This window comes from Mesoplodon bidens (assembly GCF_964165515.1).
Source record: "Mesoplodon bidens genome assembly, chromosome: 1".
Taxonomy (NCBI): domain Eukaryota; kingdom Metazoa; phylum Chordata; class Mammalia; order Artiodactyla; family Ziphiidae; genus Mesoplodon; species Mesoplodon bidens.
Genome location: NC_138176.1, coordinates 182191721 through 182206082, shown reverse-complemented (window position 1 = coordinate 182206082; position 14362 = coordinate 182191721). Strand labels below are relative to the sequence as shown.

Genomic DNA, 14362 nt, shown 5'->3' with positions numbered 1-14362 from the left:
AGACAGAGTTTAGTAAATTGTTATCATCCCTGTTTATTGATATTAGGCATATTCTTAATGATGTTCAAGGGGTGACAGGTTTTCAGCAAAGAATGAAATTTCTCATGAACACAGTGGTTGTACAACTTAATATTTTTTAAGGAACTACACCCTTTAAAATTCCAAGTAATGAATAGAGTGTTAGTTTCTTCAAAAAGAAACAGTAAAGATTCTTAAAAGTCTTTCACTTTTGACCTTGTTGCCCTCTTCTTGTTTCACTTTTATAGCTGTGATGAAGGCTACGCTGGGGCGAGATGTGAGAGAGTTGACTTGTTTTACCTAAGAGGAGATAGAGGGCAGATTTTGGTGATTTGTTTGATAGCAGTTATGGTAATTTTTATCATTTTGGTGGTCGGTGTCTGCACATGCTGTCAGTAAGTACTTTTAAATTTAATTTTAAGGGAATCTGAAAACTTTTATCTTTCCTATCTTCTTTCCTTCCTTCCCTCCTTCCTACCTTTTCTCTTTTTGCTTTGATTTAAATCACTTTTCACAGTTTGCCATCATTTATTTAGAAGCACTTATAATAAACACAGGACATATAATTTTTGTCATTTTCTGAGCATAATTATTGTAATTTAAAATAAAATTTATATAAATCTCCTAATTAAACAAAAAGGAGGTGGGCAAAATGAATGAAGGTGACCTAAATGTACAGACTTCTAGTTGTAAGATAAATAGGTCCTGGGGATGTAATGTACTAATGGTGACTATAGTTAATAATACAGTATTGTATATTTGAAAGTTGCTTAGAGAGGAGATCTTAAAATTCTCATCACAAGAAAGAAAACTTTTGTAACTATGTGTGGTGATGGATGTTAACTAAACTTATTGTGGTGATTGTTTTGTAATATAAACAAATATCAAGTCATACCTGAAATGAATACAATGCTATATATCAGTTATATCTCAATTTAAGAAGTCAATTATTTAGTCCTAAAGTCCATCATATTTTATGTGAGTTTATTAATAGGCTAAACAATACTTTTATTTTCTTAAACTGTACCATGACACAACTTTGAAACAACTTTGAAAGATGGAAACAAAAAAATATATATTTTTCTTGGTCACATTAAAATAATGAATTTTATTTATGAAAGATGACTGCACTGTTCCTCCTGTCTTTACTTTTCATTATATACCTCGTCTTTGGTAATTAAGAAAAACCTTGTTTTTTCTCTGAGACAGAACGGCTTGGTATAATTCTTAAGTTAGTTTTGGAAACTCATCAAATTTTTTATCAGGCCAGGACTCCCACATAGCATGCTAAAAAGGCATTTTCTAAAATGCTACCTTCTTGTCTTGAGAAGCCTCCTAAATTGTTACATTTACCCTCGGGCTGTGGTATTTATTAGAGGAGGGTGTTGCATGATTCCTTCCTTTACAGCATTCTGGGTAGAAAGGCATTAGCATAGCTATTGGCAGTCTAGAGTGATTTTTGTCCCAGCTCTGTCATTAAACATCTTTGAGACCTTGGACAAGTTTCTTAACCTCTTTAAACTTTAATTTTATTTTCTGTAAGACAGAGGATTAAACAAAATAATCTGTAGGATTCCTCCTACCTATAAAATTGAAAGGTATTTTTTAAGATTTTACCTACTTTATGGCAAAAAGGAGTCTTTAAAAATTTATTTATTTTTATTTTTGGCTGTGTTGGGTCTTCGTTTCTGTGCAAGGACTTTCTCTAGTTGTGGCAAGTGGGGGCCACTCTTCATCATGGTGCGCGGGCCTCTCACTGTCGTGGCCTCTCTTGTTGCGGAGCACAGGCTCCAGACGCGCAGGCTCAGTAGTTGTGGCTCACGGGCCCAGTTGCTCCGTGGCATGTGGGATCTTCCCAGACCAGGGCTCGAACCCGTGCCCCCTGCATTGGCAGCAGATTCTCAACCACTGCGCCACCAGGGAAGCCCCAAAAAGGAGTCTTTATAAGGCCAAGTTTGGGGCAGAGCTGGGAAATGCCCTATTTTATTACATTAATTTTACTTTAAGAAAACTGGACTGCAGCCCAGAATATCTAACACACTCCTTAATTAGTATATCTAGAAACTTAATTAACATATCCAGAGGCTACCCTCACTCTCTTGGTTTTCTTATGTCTGTTTCCATTTTGTACTATTTCTTATTTACACATTAAATAATGCTTATCAGTCTAGTTTGTAAAATGACTTGGCCTGAAAAAGTTTCTTGTGCTCACCAAGATCTATCAACAGTTAGGTACCATATTCTTCCTATGTACCTATAACTACACCCTATCCACACTGATGCTATTGTAGCTATCATGTGAGCCTAGAGAAAGTGATGGATAAAGAGAGAACCAAAATTTTCTTTTTTTTAAAAAGGAACCTATACATTTTTAACAGTCTAGAAATAAGATCATAGGCTCTCTTGATTAATTTTGTGCTTGCATTAACTAATAGGACCATACTAATTTCTAACACTTTGTTTTCCAAGTCCTCTTCGGAAACATCGAGAAAGAATAAAGAAGGAAGAAGAAATGGAAACTCTGGGTAAAGATATAACTCCTATAAATGATGACATTCAAGAGACTAGTATTGCTTAATGGTAAGTGTGATAAACTTGGTAGATGGGCAACAGGTGACATTTACCTGGTGAAGTAGGGCTTAACTGCATCAAGTAAATCATTGTTTGGAATTTGATTATGTTTAAAAACATCTAAAAATAAATTGACATATTTTTTCATAGAATCGGAAGCCAAATAAAAGACTTTCTCATATCTTTCTTTTGGATGTCACTCTACCACAGAGATAGAATGTGGACTTTTATATACTTTTTCTAATGTACTGAGATCAGTCTGCTTTCTAGTTCTGCATGGCTGTGGTCATTATTTTATATTCTTATAAAATATTATAAAATACTTGATATATTTTTCCAATATATCACAAGAAAGAACAATTTTAGTTTAGACATCTCACACTGAAAGGAAATAACAAAAGCAATATTTTAATAACTGCATTTATCGAGCATTTACCACATGCCAAGCACTGTTCTAAGCTCTTTTAAATATTCTATCATTTGGGATTTCAGCAGGAATCACAAATCCTCTCAGATGATCCAATAAAGACATTTTGATGAAGGGGCTGGGAGGGCAGGGATGAGGGCACCCATAGGAACGTTGAGGCTCCCAGAGTCTAGCAATTGCAGGAGGCTGTAATGCTGAGGAAGAGTTACCTTGGCATTGAGAATCTGGCTATGCTGGAAGACCCCACCAGGCAGGAGCTGTAGCTGTGGATGGAAATAGCCACAGCCGGTGGCACCTAAACAATGAAGGAGGCAGGAAGTGGAGAAAAAATGCCCCCAAACCTTCTCTCCTCTTGCCTTCAGATCTTTGGCAGATGCCTCCCACTAGCCAAACTCAATGAGAATCCAGAAGGCAAGGGAGCCCTTGTGATGCAATCTGTAGGTCAGCCCCCGCCCCCCCGGAGCACGGAGCAGCGCAGAGGAAGACTCAAGGGGGAAGACGGAGCATAACTAGCTCAGTAGCTCAGTCAGACATGGTAGTTTTGTCTGTAAGGCATCAAGCACAACCAAACTGGTTTAAAATAAAGGAAATGTATTGGCTCATATGCACTGGCAGTCCAGAGGGAAGGTAGCATTCACGCTTGCTTGTACCAGAGTTCTCATGCAGAGAACAATTATTTCTGTCTTTCTGTTCACCAGTTGAAGAGTTGGCTTCATCTTTGGCTAATTCCTCTTAGGTCATAGAAGAGGCCAGTAGCAATCAAGGCCACATGCTTTCTTGTTCCCATCCAGCAAGCAAGAAAGGTGACTTTCTTAGCTCGCCCCACAGTGCAAAGAATCTCCTTTCCCAGGAACGCCCAGCAGATTAATAGGGTATAGTAAATGCTTATCAAGAAATTATAATATTCTCCTAACTTATTACCAGAATGACACGAATGAATTGAAAACAAAATGCTGGCTCTAGACATTTTTTATAATTACATAGTCCATTTCTTTTCAATGGCTTGCTCTTTTTTTCCGTTTTCCTGCAGTCTATGAAGGTACCTCCAGGCTGGTGGCAAGCTACAAAATACCTTACTCATTTGAAAATGGACAGACTGTGTCTCAGGAAAACAGCTAGCAAAATGAATTTTAAATAATGTATTTACTTTTTGTTTGTAATGTTAATTTGTGTTGTTTACTATTGTTTTTATAATAATTATAAGTAATTTCATTATTATATAGTATTTGGGAAAAGCACCCAGTTAAGAAGGGAAATTTTAATAAACTTCCACTTAAGTTTTGTCACCGGGATTACTAGTCAAACAAAAAAGAAGAGTAGGAAGGAGTTTAGATCTGAGGAATTGAATTAATAATAAAGCTACCATTTATCCAAAACTTACTATGTGCTAAGAGTTTGAAATACGTTATTTCCTTAATTCTTTTAAGAATCTATGATCCTCATTTCTCATGTATAGAAACAAGCCCTAAGAAGTTAAATAATCTAACCCAGTTTTACAGAGTTAGGAGTAGGTAGAGCTGAAACTGGAACCAAGATTTACCCAAGTTCAAAGTTTGTGCTCTTAACCATCATTTTTTTTCATTGGAGTTGTTGCAACATAACTCACAATATAACCCAAGACTTCACACTAAACTGTGTTTTGCCATGACTCTGAGACACTGGTGCATTTTCCTGCAGAAACTCAGAATGCAGAGTCCTGGATATATGTTATTGTTACCATGATGCTTTCCGTAGTCTTGACTTTCATTATACTTCTTTGCTCCTTTATAAGTTCTCAGTGATATGCATACATGCTTACATTTCTAAAGCAAACAGATTTGCCCCATAGCTAAGGTAATGAGCAGAGATGGGAAGTAAATGCCTGAAGTCTTTAAGCACCAGGTAAGTGTCTATGCTTGCTAAAGGATAGATAATAGCACTGGAAGAGGCTATGTATCCCGGGGTAAATGGTCAGTCACAGTACAGCAGAACCCAAGCAGACACTGGCTGTGACCATATCCTCATTTGTTCTTCTAAGAAAACAGTACCCGTGATTGCTCTCAGGTGAATTTTGGTGCAATAAAATTATGACCATAGTCATCTATTACTTGGGATCATCTTGCCAAATGCTCCTTCAACTCCAGATTATGGTTAATAAAGATTCATTTTAAACCTGAAAAAGCAGAATGCACATTGAGCCAATATTCCGTAGAATATGGAATTTCCTACATCGGCCGGGTGGATCATTTATAAAAACTGATGAGATGTCCTCAAATTGCTACACTTTGGCTGTTGTGCCTGTCAGAAAAGCAGCTTTTCCAGAATCTTTGTAAATTTTACTTTGCAGTGTAGACTCCACACCCAAAGTGAATCAGAGAATTCAGAGAAAAGTTGAAGTTGTCTATTACCTTTTATCACATGTCATGTTTCAAGTGAGACTGAGGCTGTGCTTATATATAACACAGAAATAGCTCAAATATCCATGAGAGCTAACTGAAACAACTGATAATTTTCTAAATCCATTTTTTCTCCTGAGAGTGACCATTCTTGAAATAGGATCCGTTTCAACCAATACATGTTGTATTCACTTTATTTTCAAAAGCCTCCTCTGAACTCCTTCATGCTCTTTCTCAGTCTTCATTGATACTAAGAGTGTTTGAAACAAACAAACAGAGGTTGGTTGACCAGTGGATTCTCTCAAGATAATTCAAGCTTGGGAATTTTCTTTTGATGCTAAAATATTAATGGTGTTTCTTGAAATTTGGTAGATTGAACTACCAAGAAAGTACTTCAAAGGTTTTCGTATCTTTTCAAAATGTATTTTATAATTGTTTTGCATATGTTAAATGACCTTGTTTATGTAAACTGTCAGTATTATCATGTAATAAAATAAATTTATTTTTAAAACAAAGCAAATATGTTTACTTAGGAATTTTCTATTGTTACCATGAATTGTTAATAGAAATAAATTTGAACATTATTGCCTTAAAAAAACATATATTATAGCAACTATCATTAATACATTTGAAATAGTCTACTCTGACCACGTGTTTTCCTTTGAAACTAAAGAATTTGGAAGTGTGGTAGACACCTATGAGATTGTCTGCCCAACAACCTGGCCATATTTTTTAACCTCAGCTCCCACCTCCAGCTGCGTTTGGTTGGTCTAAGGTGGGCACTTGATGAAATTGGGCCAATTGGAGTCATTCCCAGGGAAACTGGGAACTTGAAATAAAGTTACTCTTCTTTGGATTCGTGGGGTATACAGACGTGCATTTTGACACTTTCGGCAGTCATATTTTGCTCCGTGTGGACCAGAAAAGCAAAAGAAGCTGGTGAGAGAAGAACAAAGGTGAGAGGTGAGTTTCCCAATAGTCTGAGTTCGTATCCCATGCATTCTCAAAGTTTAGATTCATTCCATTCCTGTGTGCAGCCTCCATGAGACCTGCTGGTATCTTTATAATAAATTCCTCTTTTGGCTTAAGCTAGTTCTATTTGGATTTCTGTAACCTGGAACCAAGATCCTGACCAACTCTGGTGCATCATGAGGTTGTGGACAACAGTTTCTTAAAGCAGAAATGACATCCTCTATGAAACATTATGTTAAAATCTAAGAGAGGAGAGTGACTTAGCCAGCTTAGAAGGAATCAGGGAAGGCTCCTGAAGGAAATTACATCCGATGACTGGCTCTGAGAAATAAAGGTCTCTGCCCAAATCCTGGGTAGAGCCAGGTATTTCTTGGATCCTTGTCAAATTCTACAGAATTTCTTGGAAAGCTCTAGCAGTGGAGGGGCTAGTGGGTGTTGCTACAAGGGAATGTGAGAAGGGATGGAATCAAGTCTTCGTGCCTTGTTCCAGAATGTCTTGTGCATGACAGGGTTAAATATATGGGCATGTGAGCTGTGAGGTGAGATGTTCTTGATTCCAATACTGTTATATTATTAAGCGATGGGCTGAGATGGAGGAGAGCTTTTATTTTCTTTCCTGAAGTGGATTATTTGGGTTTTTACATTTTCTACTCTGTATTATTGCCCATGGAGTTGGCAGGTTACATAGAGAGTAGAGTAAATTGTTCTGGGTCAAATAACTTGCTATTTGTATAAGGCCCTGGTTTGTGCAAAATTCTGTGAAGGAAGTCCAGGACATATTTCAGCGCTCATGGTTTTAAGACCAAACTATGGCCTTAATGAGACCTTCGTTTTAGTATATTTTGCAATACTATATTATGAGAGCCTAAATATATTGGGGCATTGCTGTCATTCATTCATTCAAAAATATTTATTAAGTACCTACTAAGTGCCAAGTACCTTAGTTCTGGGACCTCATCAGTGGACAAATAGTGACCTCATGGTCACCAGCTTATGTTGTAGTAGATATAATCTTTCATAGCACTGAATTTAAAACAAGGCTTATCCAAGAATTTATGTTATCCAGAGGACATTGTCATTAGACTTTCAACCTATACCACTGTCTTGCAGCATGAAACTCAAGATGAGCATTCACAGAACTCAGTATATGATAGGAAGAGCAGATTTCTTTTGACCGCCAAATAATTTACATACTTTAATAATGACTGTCGGCAAAAAAGAATATAACTATGTTTCTTTGGTGTAGGAATCTTGGTTTATACATTTTTTTGTTATGGCTGATGAATATGGGTGCTATATTTGGGCATCTGTTCTTCTTCAAAGAATTTTCTATGCTTCAAGGCATTTTTTTCTGCAAAGAAAACCTGTTCCCATGTGATCAACTTTGGCAGCTGAGCGTTGATGCTGGAACATAAAGTGCGAATTGTCTATTCTTGTCTGTCTGTTAGTGTTACTGGACCCTGAGAATGTGTATCTTATAATAACATCTAGTTGACACTGCTGTAAGCTCACTCATCCTCAGGACCTGTCGGCTATTGGTGTCTGAAGTACTCTGAAATTCTACATTAGGAAACTAAATAAACAATACAACTCCAAAAACTGTATCAGCAATTAATTCCAAGAGATAAATTATGTTTATGTTATTGGAAATTTCAAAATGTGGATACCTAGGAAAGTTTAAGCAACAATTACAGTCAGTACTTGTATTATAAAAGAAATGTTAGCCAAACATATTTTTAAAGACTTTTTCCTCCATTTTTTTTCTTATACTTACTCAGGTTTAAGTTACCAGAAAAAAAGCGTAACAGAGGTACTTCAGTAGGTGTTTTCCTTTATCTCTTTCTTCAGCTTATTTAAAAGAAGTCAAGGAAACAGAATTCTTCACAAACACAGAACTCAGTGTTGCTTGCTAGAGAAAGTGTAATTATTCTTGTGCGGTGTGTGCAGAAAAATAAAATATTTTGAAGCTCTGTGATCCAAGCTGGATGACGATTTGTCATATGCTGGGTTTTAGTAAGAACTCTTCTACATGGAAGCCCAGGGAGGTTCCGTTTCCCTGATGGGACTCAGAATGAGGTGTTGGGGCAGTGGCAATCCTCAAGAACGTCAACTTTCTTTGGCTTTAATTATTAATATTATAATTATTACTATTAATTGAATTGAACTATTAATACTATTTCATAGAAAGCTAATGTCAAGACAGGGATACCCTAGTGTTTTATTTTCCCTTCACCTGAAAGCAGACTTTGAGATGAGCACATGGGTACAGCCATTTATTTGGGAAATCGTTCCAGGATATACAAGTGAGCAAGAGGGGAAAATGAGGCAGAGAAGCATGAGAAGCTCCATCCAGAAGGGCATGTTAGTGAGAGAATTACTGCTGTGGACAGCGGGATTGATCCCACCTGGATCCACTGAGGAACCATGTGGAATGCCCCTCAGAAGTGTCCCACCAAGGCTTGTGTTAAGATGGACTTTCTATTTACAGACATCTGCCCCTCATTGGTTGAGGGTTAAATGCCCTGTACTTTTGGGTTGTCCTGCTCACAGGTAGAGAAGTCCTCTGCTATGTTGGAGAAAGCCTCCGGACAGAGAAACAGAGAATTGGAGGCACGTGATGTGGGAAAGTAGTGTTTCTAGATCTGTGGAGCTGACATCCAGGTGGCGGTGGTGGCTTTGGCACAAGGCTTCCTTGCAAGCCTGCCAGCCTCTCTCTTCCGCTTCACTGCAGTGACAGGGGTAGAAGGCAGGGTGCAGAAGGATGAGAGAGATGGAGAGAGGAGACAAGACACCCTCGGAGTATGAAGGCAAGCAGTGGAAATGGCTGGAATTTAACTAGGGTCCTCAGAGACGATCCCCACACCACGCTTGTGTTTATTCCCTCCCTCCTTCCCTCAATCCTCCTTCTCATCTACTCTCTCTTTTTCTCTCTCTCCTCTTCTTCCTCCTTCTCTGCTTCTTCTTATAATCGATTTTGATTTCACTTATCTTTCAGATAATGCCTACCACAAAGTTTAAGAAATTAACTGTTATTTTTAAAGACTAAGAGTTCCCACAAAATAAAATAAGATTCTTCTAAATGACCTCTCTCTAGACTGTTTCCCCCCTAAATTGAGCAAAAGCAATCACCTGCCTTCAGCAAATACACATAGAATTGCCCAATAAATATAGGTTGCCATGGAAACCAAACCAAAAGAGAATAGAGAGATAAGGTTGAATATTAAGGATTTGTTTGGCCTCAGTGACACTGTTTTTCAAAAAAAAAATCCTTTGGTCTATGAAAGTGTGAACAATTGTTCCCTTTCAGAGATATACCAGGTGAATCCTAAAGCCATCCCTAAACCTTTAGTTTCTGTGCAGTTTAGTGCTTTTTCACCAGCCCTTCCTCTAACTCCTTTTTCCCCATCCCAGTAGCTCATAAAAGAGCAATTGCAAATGACTGCTGGTGGCAGCATGCATTGGTGGTAGTGGTGTGGTGACAGGAAAAGGAATTTGGAGTCAGATAGACCTGGATGTGCATCTCAGCTTTGTGGTGATATTTTCCCATCAGCATTTTGACACTGGAGACTCTAATTACCTAGGGTATCTTGACAAGTTATTCTGTAAGTTGAAATGTTCTCATTTTGTTTTTAAAAGAGGAAGGGTGCTTCAAGGACCAGTGCATTTTTCTCTGTACATCTTATCGTTCATATTCAAATCTGAGACTCCTTTCCTGTTAATAAGCATAATTTGCTTAGTGCTATGGTTAAAGTATTCTGACGCAAGTCATTCAGAGTGATGAGAATTCCTACCTATTTCTCCACAGCTCAGAAACTTCTCAGGAAATTCATCTTCACTGAAAAGACCAAGGGATAATATTACCAATGGTAATATTACTATGGCAAGTAGCCAAGGGCTGTTTCTTGAGGTTCCATGAAGACAATTTTTATTGGAGCTTAGGGAAGCATCATGGGGTGAGATTGGAACCAGAAATTGCATATTTGAGTTTCGGACCATGGAATTTGTTAGCTAAATGAACTCGGGCAAGTACTTACACTTTTCTAGTCTCAGTTTTCTTATAAGTCATAGAATAATTTCTAAATGCCTAATTGGACTCTTGCAGGGTTTCCTTATTCTTGATATAAGCTAACATTCATATAGTATATATTATGTGTCAGGAATTGTTCTAATGCTTCACATAGGAACTCATGGAATGCTCCCAACACCCTTATGCACAAGTACTTAGTGTTTTCCTGCAGAGGAAGCTGAAAGACACAAGGTGAATGTCTTGCCCAAGATCACACACCTAGTTAAGTGGCAAATCCAGGATCTAATGCAGGAAGTCTGGCTCCAGACTTTTATCATCACTAGAAAATATTTATGAAGTACTTACTAGTACTTACTAATTTCCTAGATACAGTATTAAGCACTTTACAAATAAAATCTAATTTGTTCCTATTTGTTCTTATACCTATAAGAACTCTATGGTATTGGTACTATTAACTAGGTGCAGAGAGGGAATTAGGTTCAGAATCTGAGCTCAAGGAACTTGCCTGTGGTCGTATGATTCACAGGCAGAAATTATTTCTTTTTCTTATAATATTCTCCTTTTACTGCTCACCCTCTCCTTTGCTGGATAAAATTCTCATCATTCTTCAAGTCTCAGTGTAAACATTGTTTCTTCTAGTAGTCTTTGCTGAAACCTTATACTAGGCAAATTTGGACTAAAATGGACAGAGATAGTTCAAAATAAAAAAATTATCTCAGTCCCCCAATTTTTATAAGTAGGAAGGAAGCAGTCTGAGAAATCTGCTTAGCTGCAAATGTGTAATTTCATATGGAGAATGAAGGACATCTCAAGTGATGGAGGAAAGGTATAGGGAGTGGAAACAAGAGACGTAGACAAAGGACAAAGTAACCACTCCCTGGGAGCAGAGTTGCCTTCTAACCAGGGATCATTCCTTTTCCCCACAGGAGGGATATCTGACTATGTATACTCAGCTGGATTTCAGAATTGCTATGGAAAAGTGACTGCCGTGTTGTCCTGTTTCTTCCATTTTTGAATGAGAGTCCTGTTATGGTTATTTTGTACCTGTTTTTCCATTGCATGTTAGGTGTGTCAAAAGCAGTTATCTTCTTGTAAGTTTAAAGGTCTCTGAATGAAGGAAATGTGCACCCAAGATGCCACACTCCAGAATTTCATCTACATTTGAACAGGATACAAAATGCAAGGTATTAGGTCCTGAGACTGATACCGTGTTGGATCAGACTTTGAGAACAGTTATGGGGAGTTCAGTGTATTTTGCATTGGGAATGGACTGTGATAGATGAAAACAAAATGGCCACACTATTCAGCAGTTCCTTCTATCAAGAGGTGGAATCTGTTCTCCACCCTTACGTGTAGATTTACCTATGGGACTTGCTTTGGCCAATGGGGCGCTAGAAAACAGAGGCTTGAAAAATTCTGGCTCATTAAATTTGTTCTTTCTTGTTTGGGAATCCTCCATGTGAAAAAGCCTGGATTAACTTCCTGTAGGATAAAATTTGATGTGAAGAAAGTCCTCACTGAGCTCCGATAACCCACAGAATCATGAGCTAAATGAAATGGTTGTTGTATTAAATCATTAAGCTTTGAGTTGGTTTGCTATGCATCAAAAGCTCACTGATGTTGGTTGGATCTGCACGTATAGACAGTAGAGAGGAGGGAGTTCCATTTCTATCTTTAATAATATAGCATTAAGTGAGTAGCAGTTGTAAGACAACGCAGGGAAATTTACATGCTGTAGCAGCTTTTCTCTCCAACTTCTGGATTTAACGAACACACACACACACACAAAACTATGCTAATCCAGAATGTGCAGAGATCTCTATCTATAATAATCAGGTATTCCAGTGAGGATTATGCTGTGAGATGAAGCATTTAGAAGAAATCTAAGCTAACAAACCAACTGATGATCACACCCATGAGATAGTCAAGAGACAAACTTAGTGTACTGAATGAAGCAATAAGAAGTAATTTCTTTCTTTCAATCAATATTTTACTAGATGCCTATTGTGTGCTGTAACTGGGCAAAGGAAAACAATATGTAATTCCATTAGTGTATTATAATTGTAATTTAAAAATTTACTTTCTCAGGCATTTGCTATATTTGGAAGCTCTAACTAAGGGCTCAATAATAAGGAAATAACTCAATAAGATCAAAATAAAGTCTTATCTGGGCAATAATTTCACAGTAAATTTGGTTTGATAAAAATTTCACAGAATCATTTTTTAATAGACACTCAAGCACTGTGAACTCTTTGGAAGACAAATGTCAAGCCTTGCTAATTTTAAATGCACTTGCAATATGGCACCTACTATAAAGGAAATACTTTTATCTGATTTTTGCAATTTATTATCCTTTTCTGCTTTTGAGGTTGAAGAGGCATTATAGTTACTCATAAGCTTTTTAATTTCCCTTTTGATATAGAATTCTTACTTTATTCTTATTGAAAGAGTTCTTTAAGAATTAGGTAAAAGTTTATAAATTAAAATATTCTTAAAATTTCTTCACATTTAGAGTCTGATTCATTTAAGTCACTTTTAAAAATCAACTTTATTTTTTAGAATGAAATAAAGATTCACAGAGAAATTGTGAAGATGAAACAGAGAATTCTCATTTACTCCATACTCAGTTTCCCCTATTATTAACATCTTATATGAGTATGGTATGATTGTTATAATTAATGAACCAATATTAATATATTACTATAAAGTAAAATCCATGTTTGATTCAGATTTCCTTAGCTTTTGCTTAGTGTTCTTTTTGTTTCTTTGTCTTAAGTTCCCATCCAGGATATCACATTATATTGTATCATCAAGTTTCCTTAGGCTTCTCTTGGTTGTGACAGTTTTTCAGCCTTTCCTTGTTTCTGAACTGGGAAGTCTTGAAGAATAAGGTATTTTGTATAATGTCCCTCAGCTGGGATATGTCTGATATTTTTCTCATGATTAGACTGGAATCATGTGTTGTTAGACGAAAAACACAGAAGTAAAGTACCATTTTCATCACATCGTATCCATGGTACATACCATCAACATAACTTATCACTGCTGATGTTGACCTTGATCATCTGGCTGAGGTAATGTTTTCCCAGGTTTCCTCATGTTAAGTTACTCCTCTTTTCACGTTTTCCATAATATAGTCTTTGGAAGGAAGTCATTATGTGTATTCTACACGTAAGGGGTGAGAAGTTATGCTCCACTAACTTGAGGGTGGAGTATCTACATAAATTATTTGAAATTCTTCTACATGAGATATTAGTCTATTCTCCCCTATTAATTAATTCATTTAAAAATTATTTAATCATTTATATTAGGATGGATTCATGGATATTTATTTCATACTTTGGGTTATAATCTAACACTATTGCTTATTTTGTTGCTTAAATTGTTCTAGGTTTGGCCGTGGGAGCTCTTTCATTTGACACCTGCGACTGTTTGACCTATCCTCATCATTGTGGGGCCTTTATTTGTTCATAAGTTTTTGAATGACGAGCTCTAGCTAAATCTCATTTTAACTTGGTGTGTTCTCTTTCTATTTCTGTCCTGCCTTTGCCTCTGTCTCTCTTCGCCTCTGTCTCTGTTCTTTCTCGTTTCGCTTCCTTTATTCATCATGATCTGAAAATAAGAAAGGATAGGTGATCTCAGATTTTGCTGTTTGAAGGTAAGATAATTCTTCTTGGAGCCTAGCCAGTGGTTCTTAAATGTTAGTGTGCAAAAGGATAATCTGGAGAATTTGTTAAAACTGCAGACTCTTCCTCGTTGTGAACTGAACTTAATTATGTCCTCCACAAATTCGTATGCTGAAGCCTTAACTTCGACCGAGACTGTATTTGGAGATAAGGCTTTCAGGAGGTAACTAACTAAGGATAAATGCAGTCATAAGATGCATTCCTAGTCTGATAGGATTGGTAGTTTTATAAGAAGAGGAAAAAGAGAGAGAGATCTCTGTCTACATGCACAAATCAAGGAAAGGTC

General features: G+C 37.0%; 1 protein-coding gene across 1 annotated transcript in view; it reads left to right on the top strand.

Annotated features, from left to right (window-relative positions):
• Nucleotides 1-4136, top strand: part of BTC (betacellulin) — a 41501-nt gene extending 37365 nt beyond the window's left edge. Inside the window, exons 4-6 of the mRNA XM_081239333.1 lie at nt 267-413; nt 2488-2598; nt 4047-4136. Coding sequence (XP_081095459.1) covers nt 267-413; nt 2488-2596 — 256 coding nt within the window. The 3' untranslated portion in view covers nt 2597-2598; nt 4047-4136. The remainder of the gene's footprint in view (nt 1-266; nt 414-2487; nt 2599-4046) is intronic.
• Nucleotides 4137-14362: the final 10226 nt, after the last annotated feature.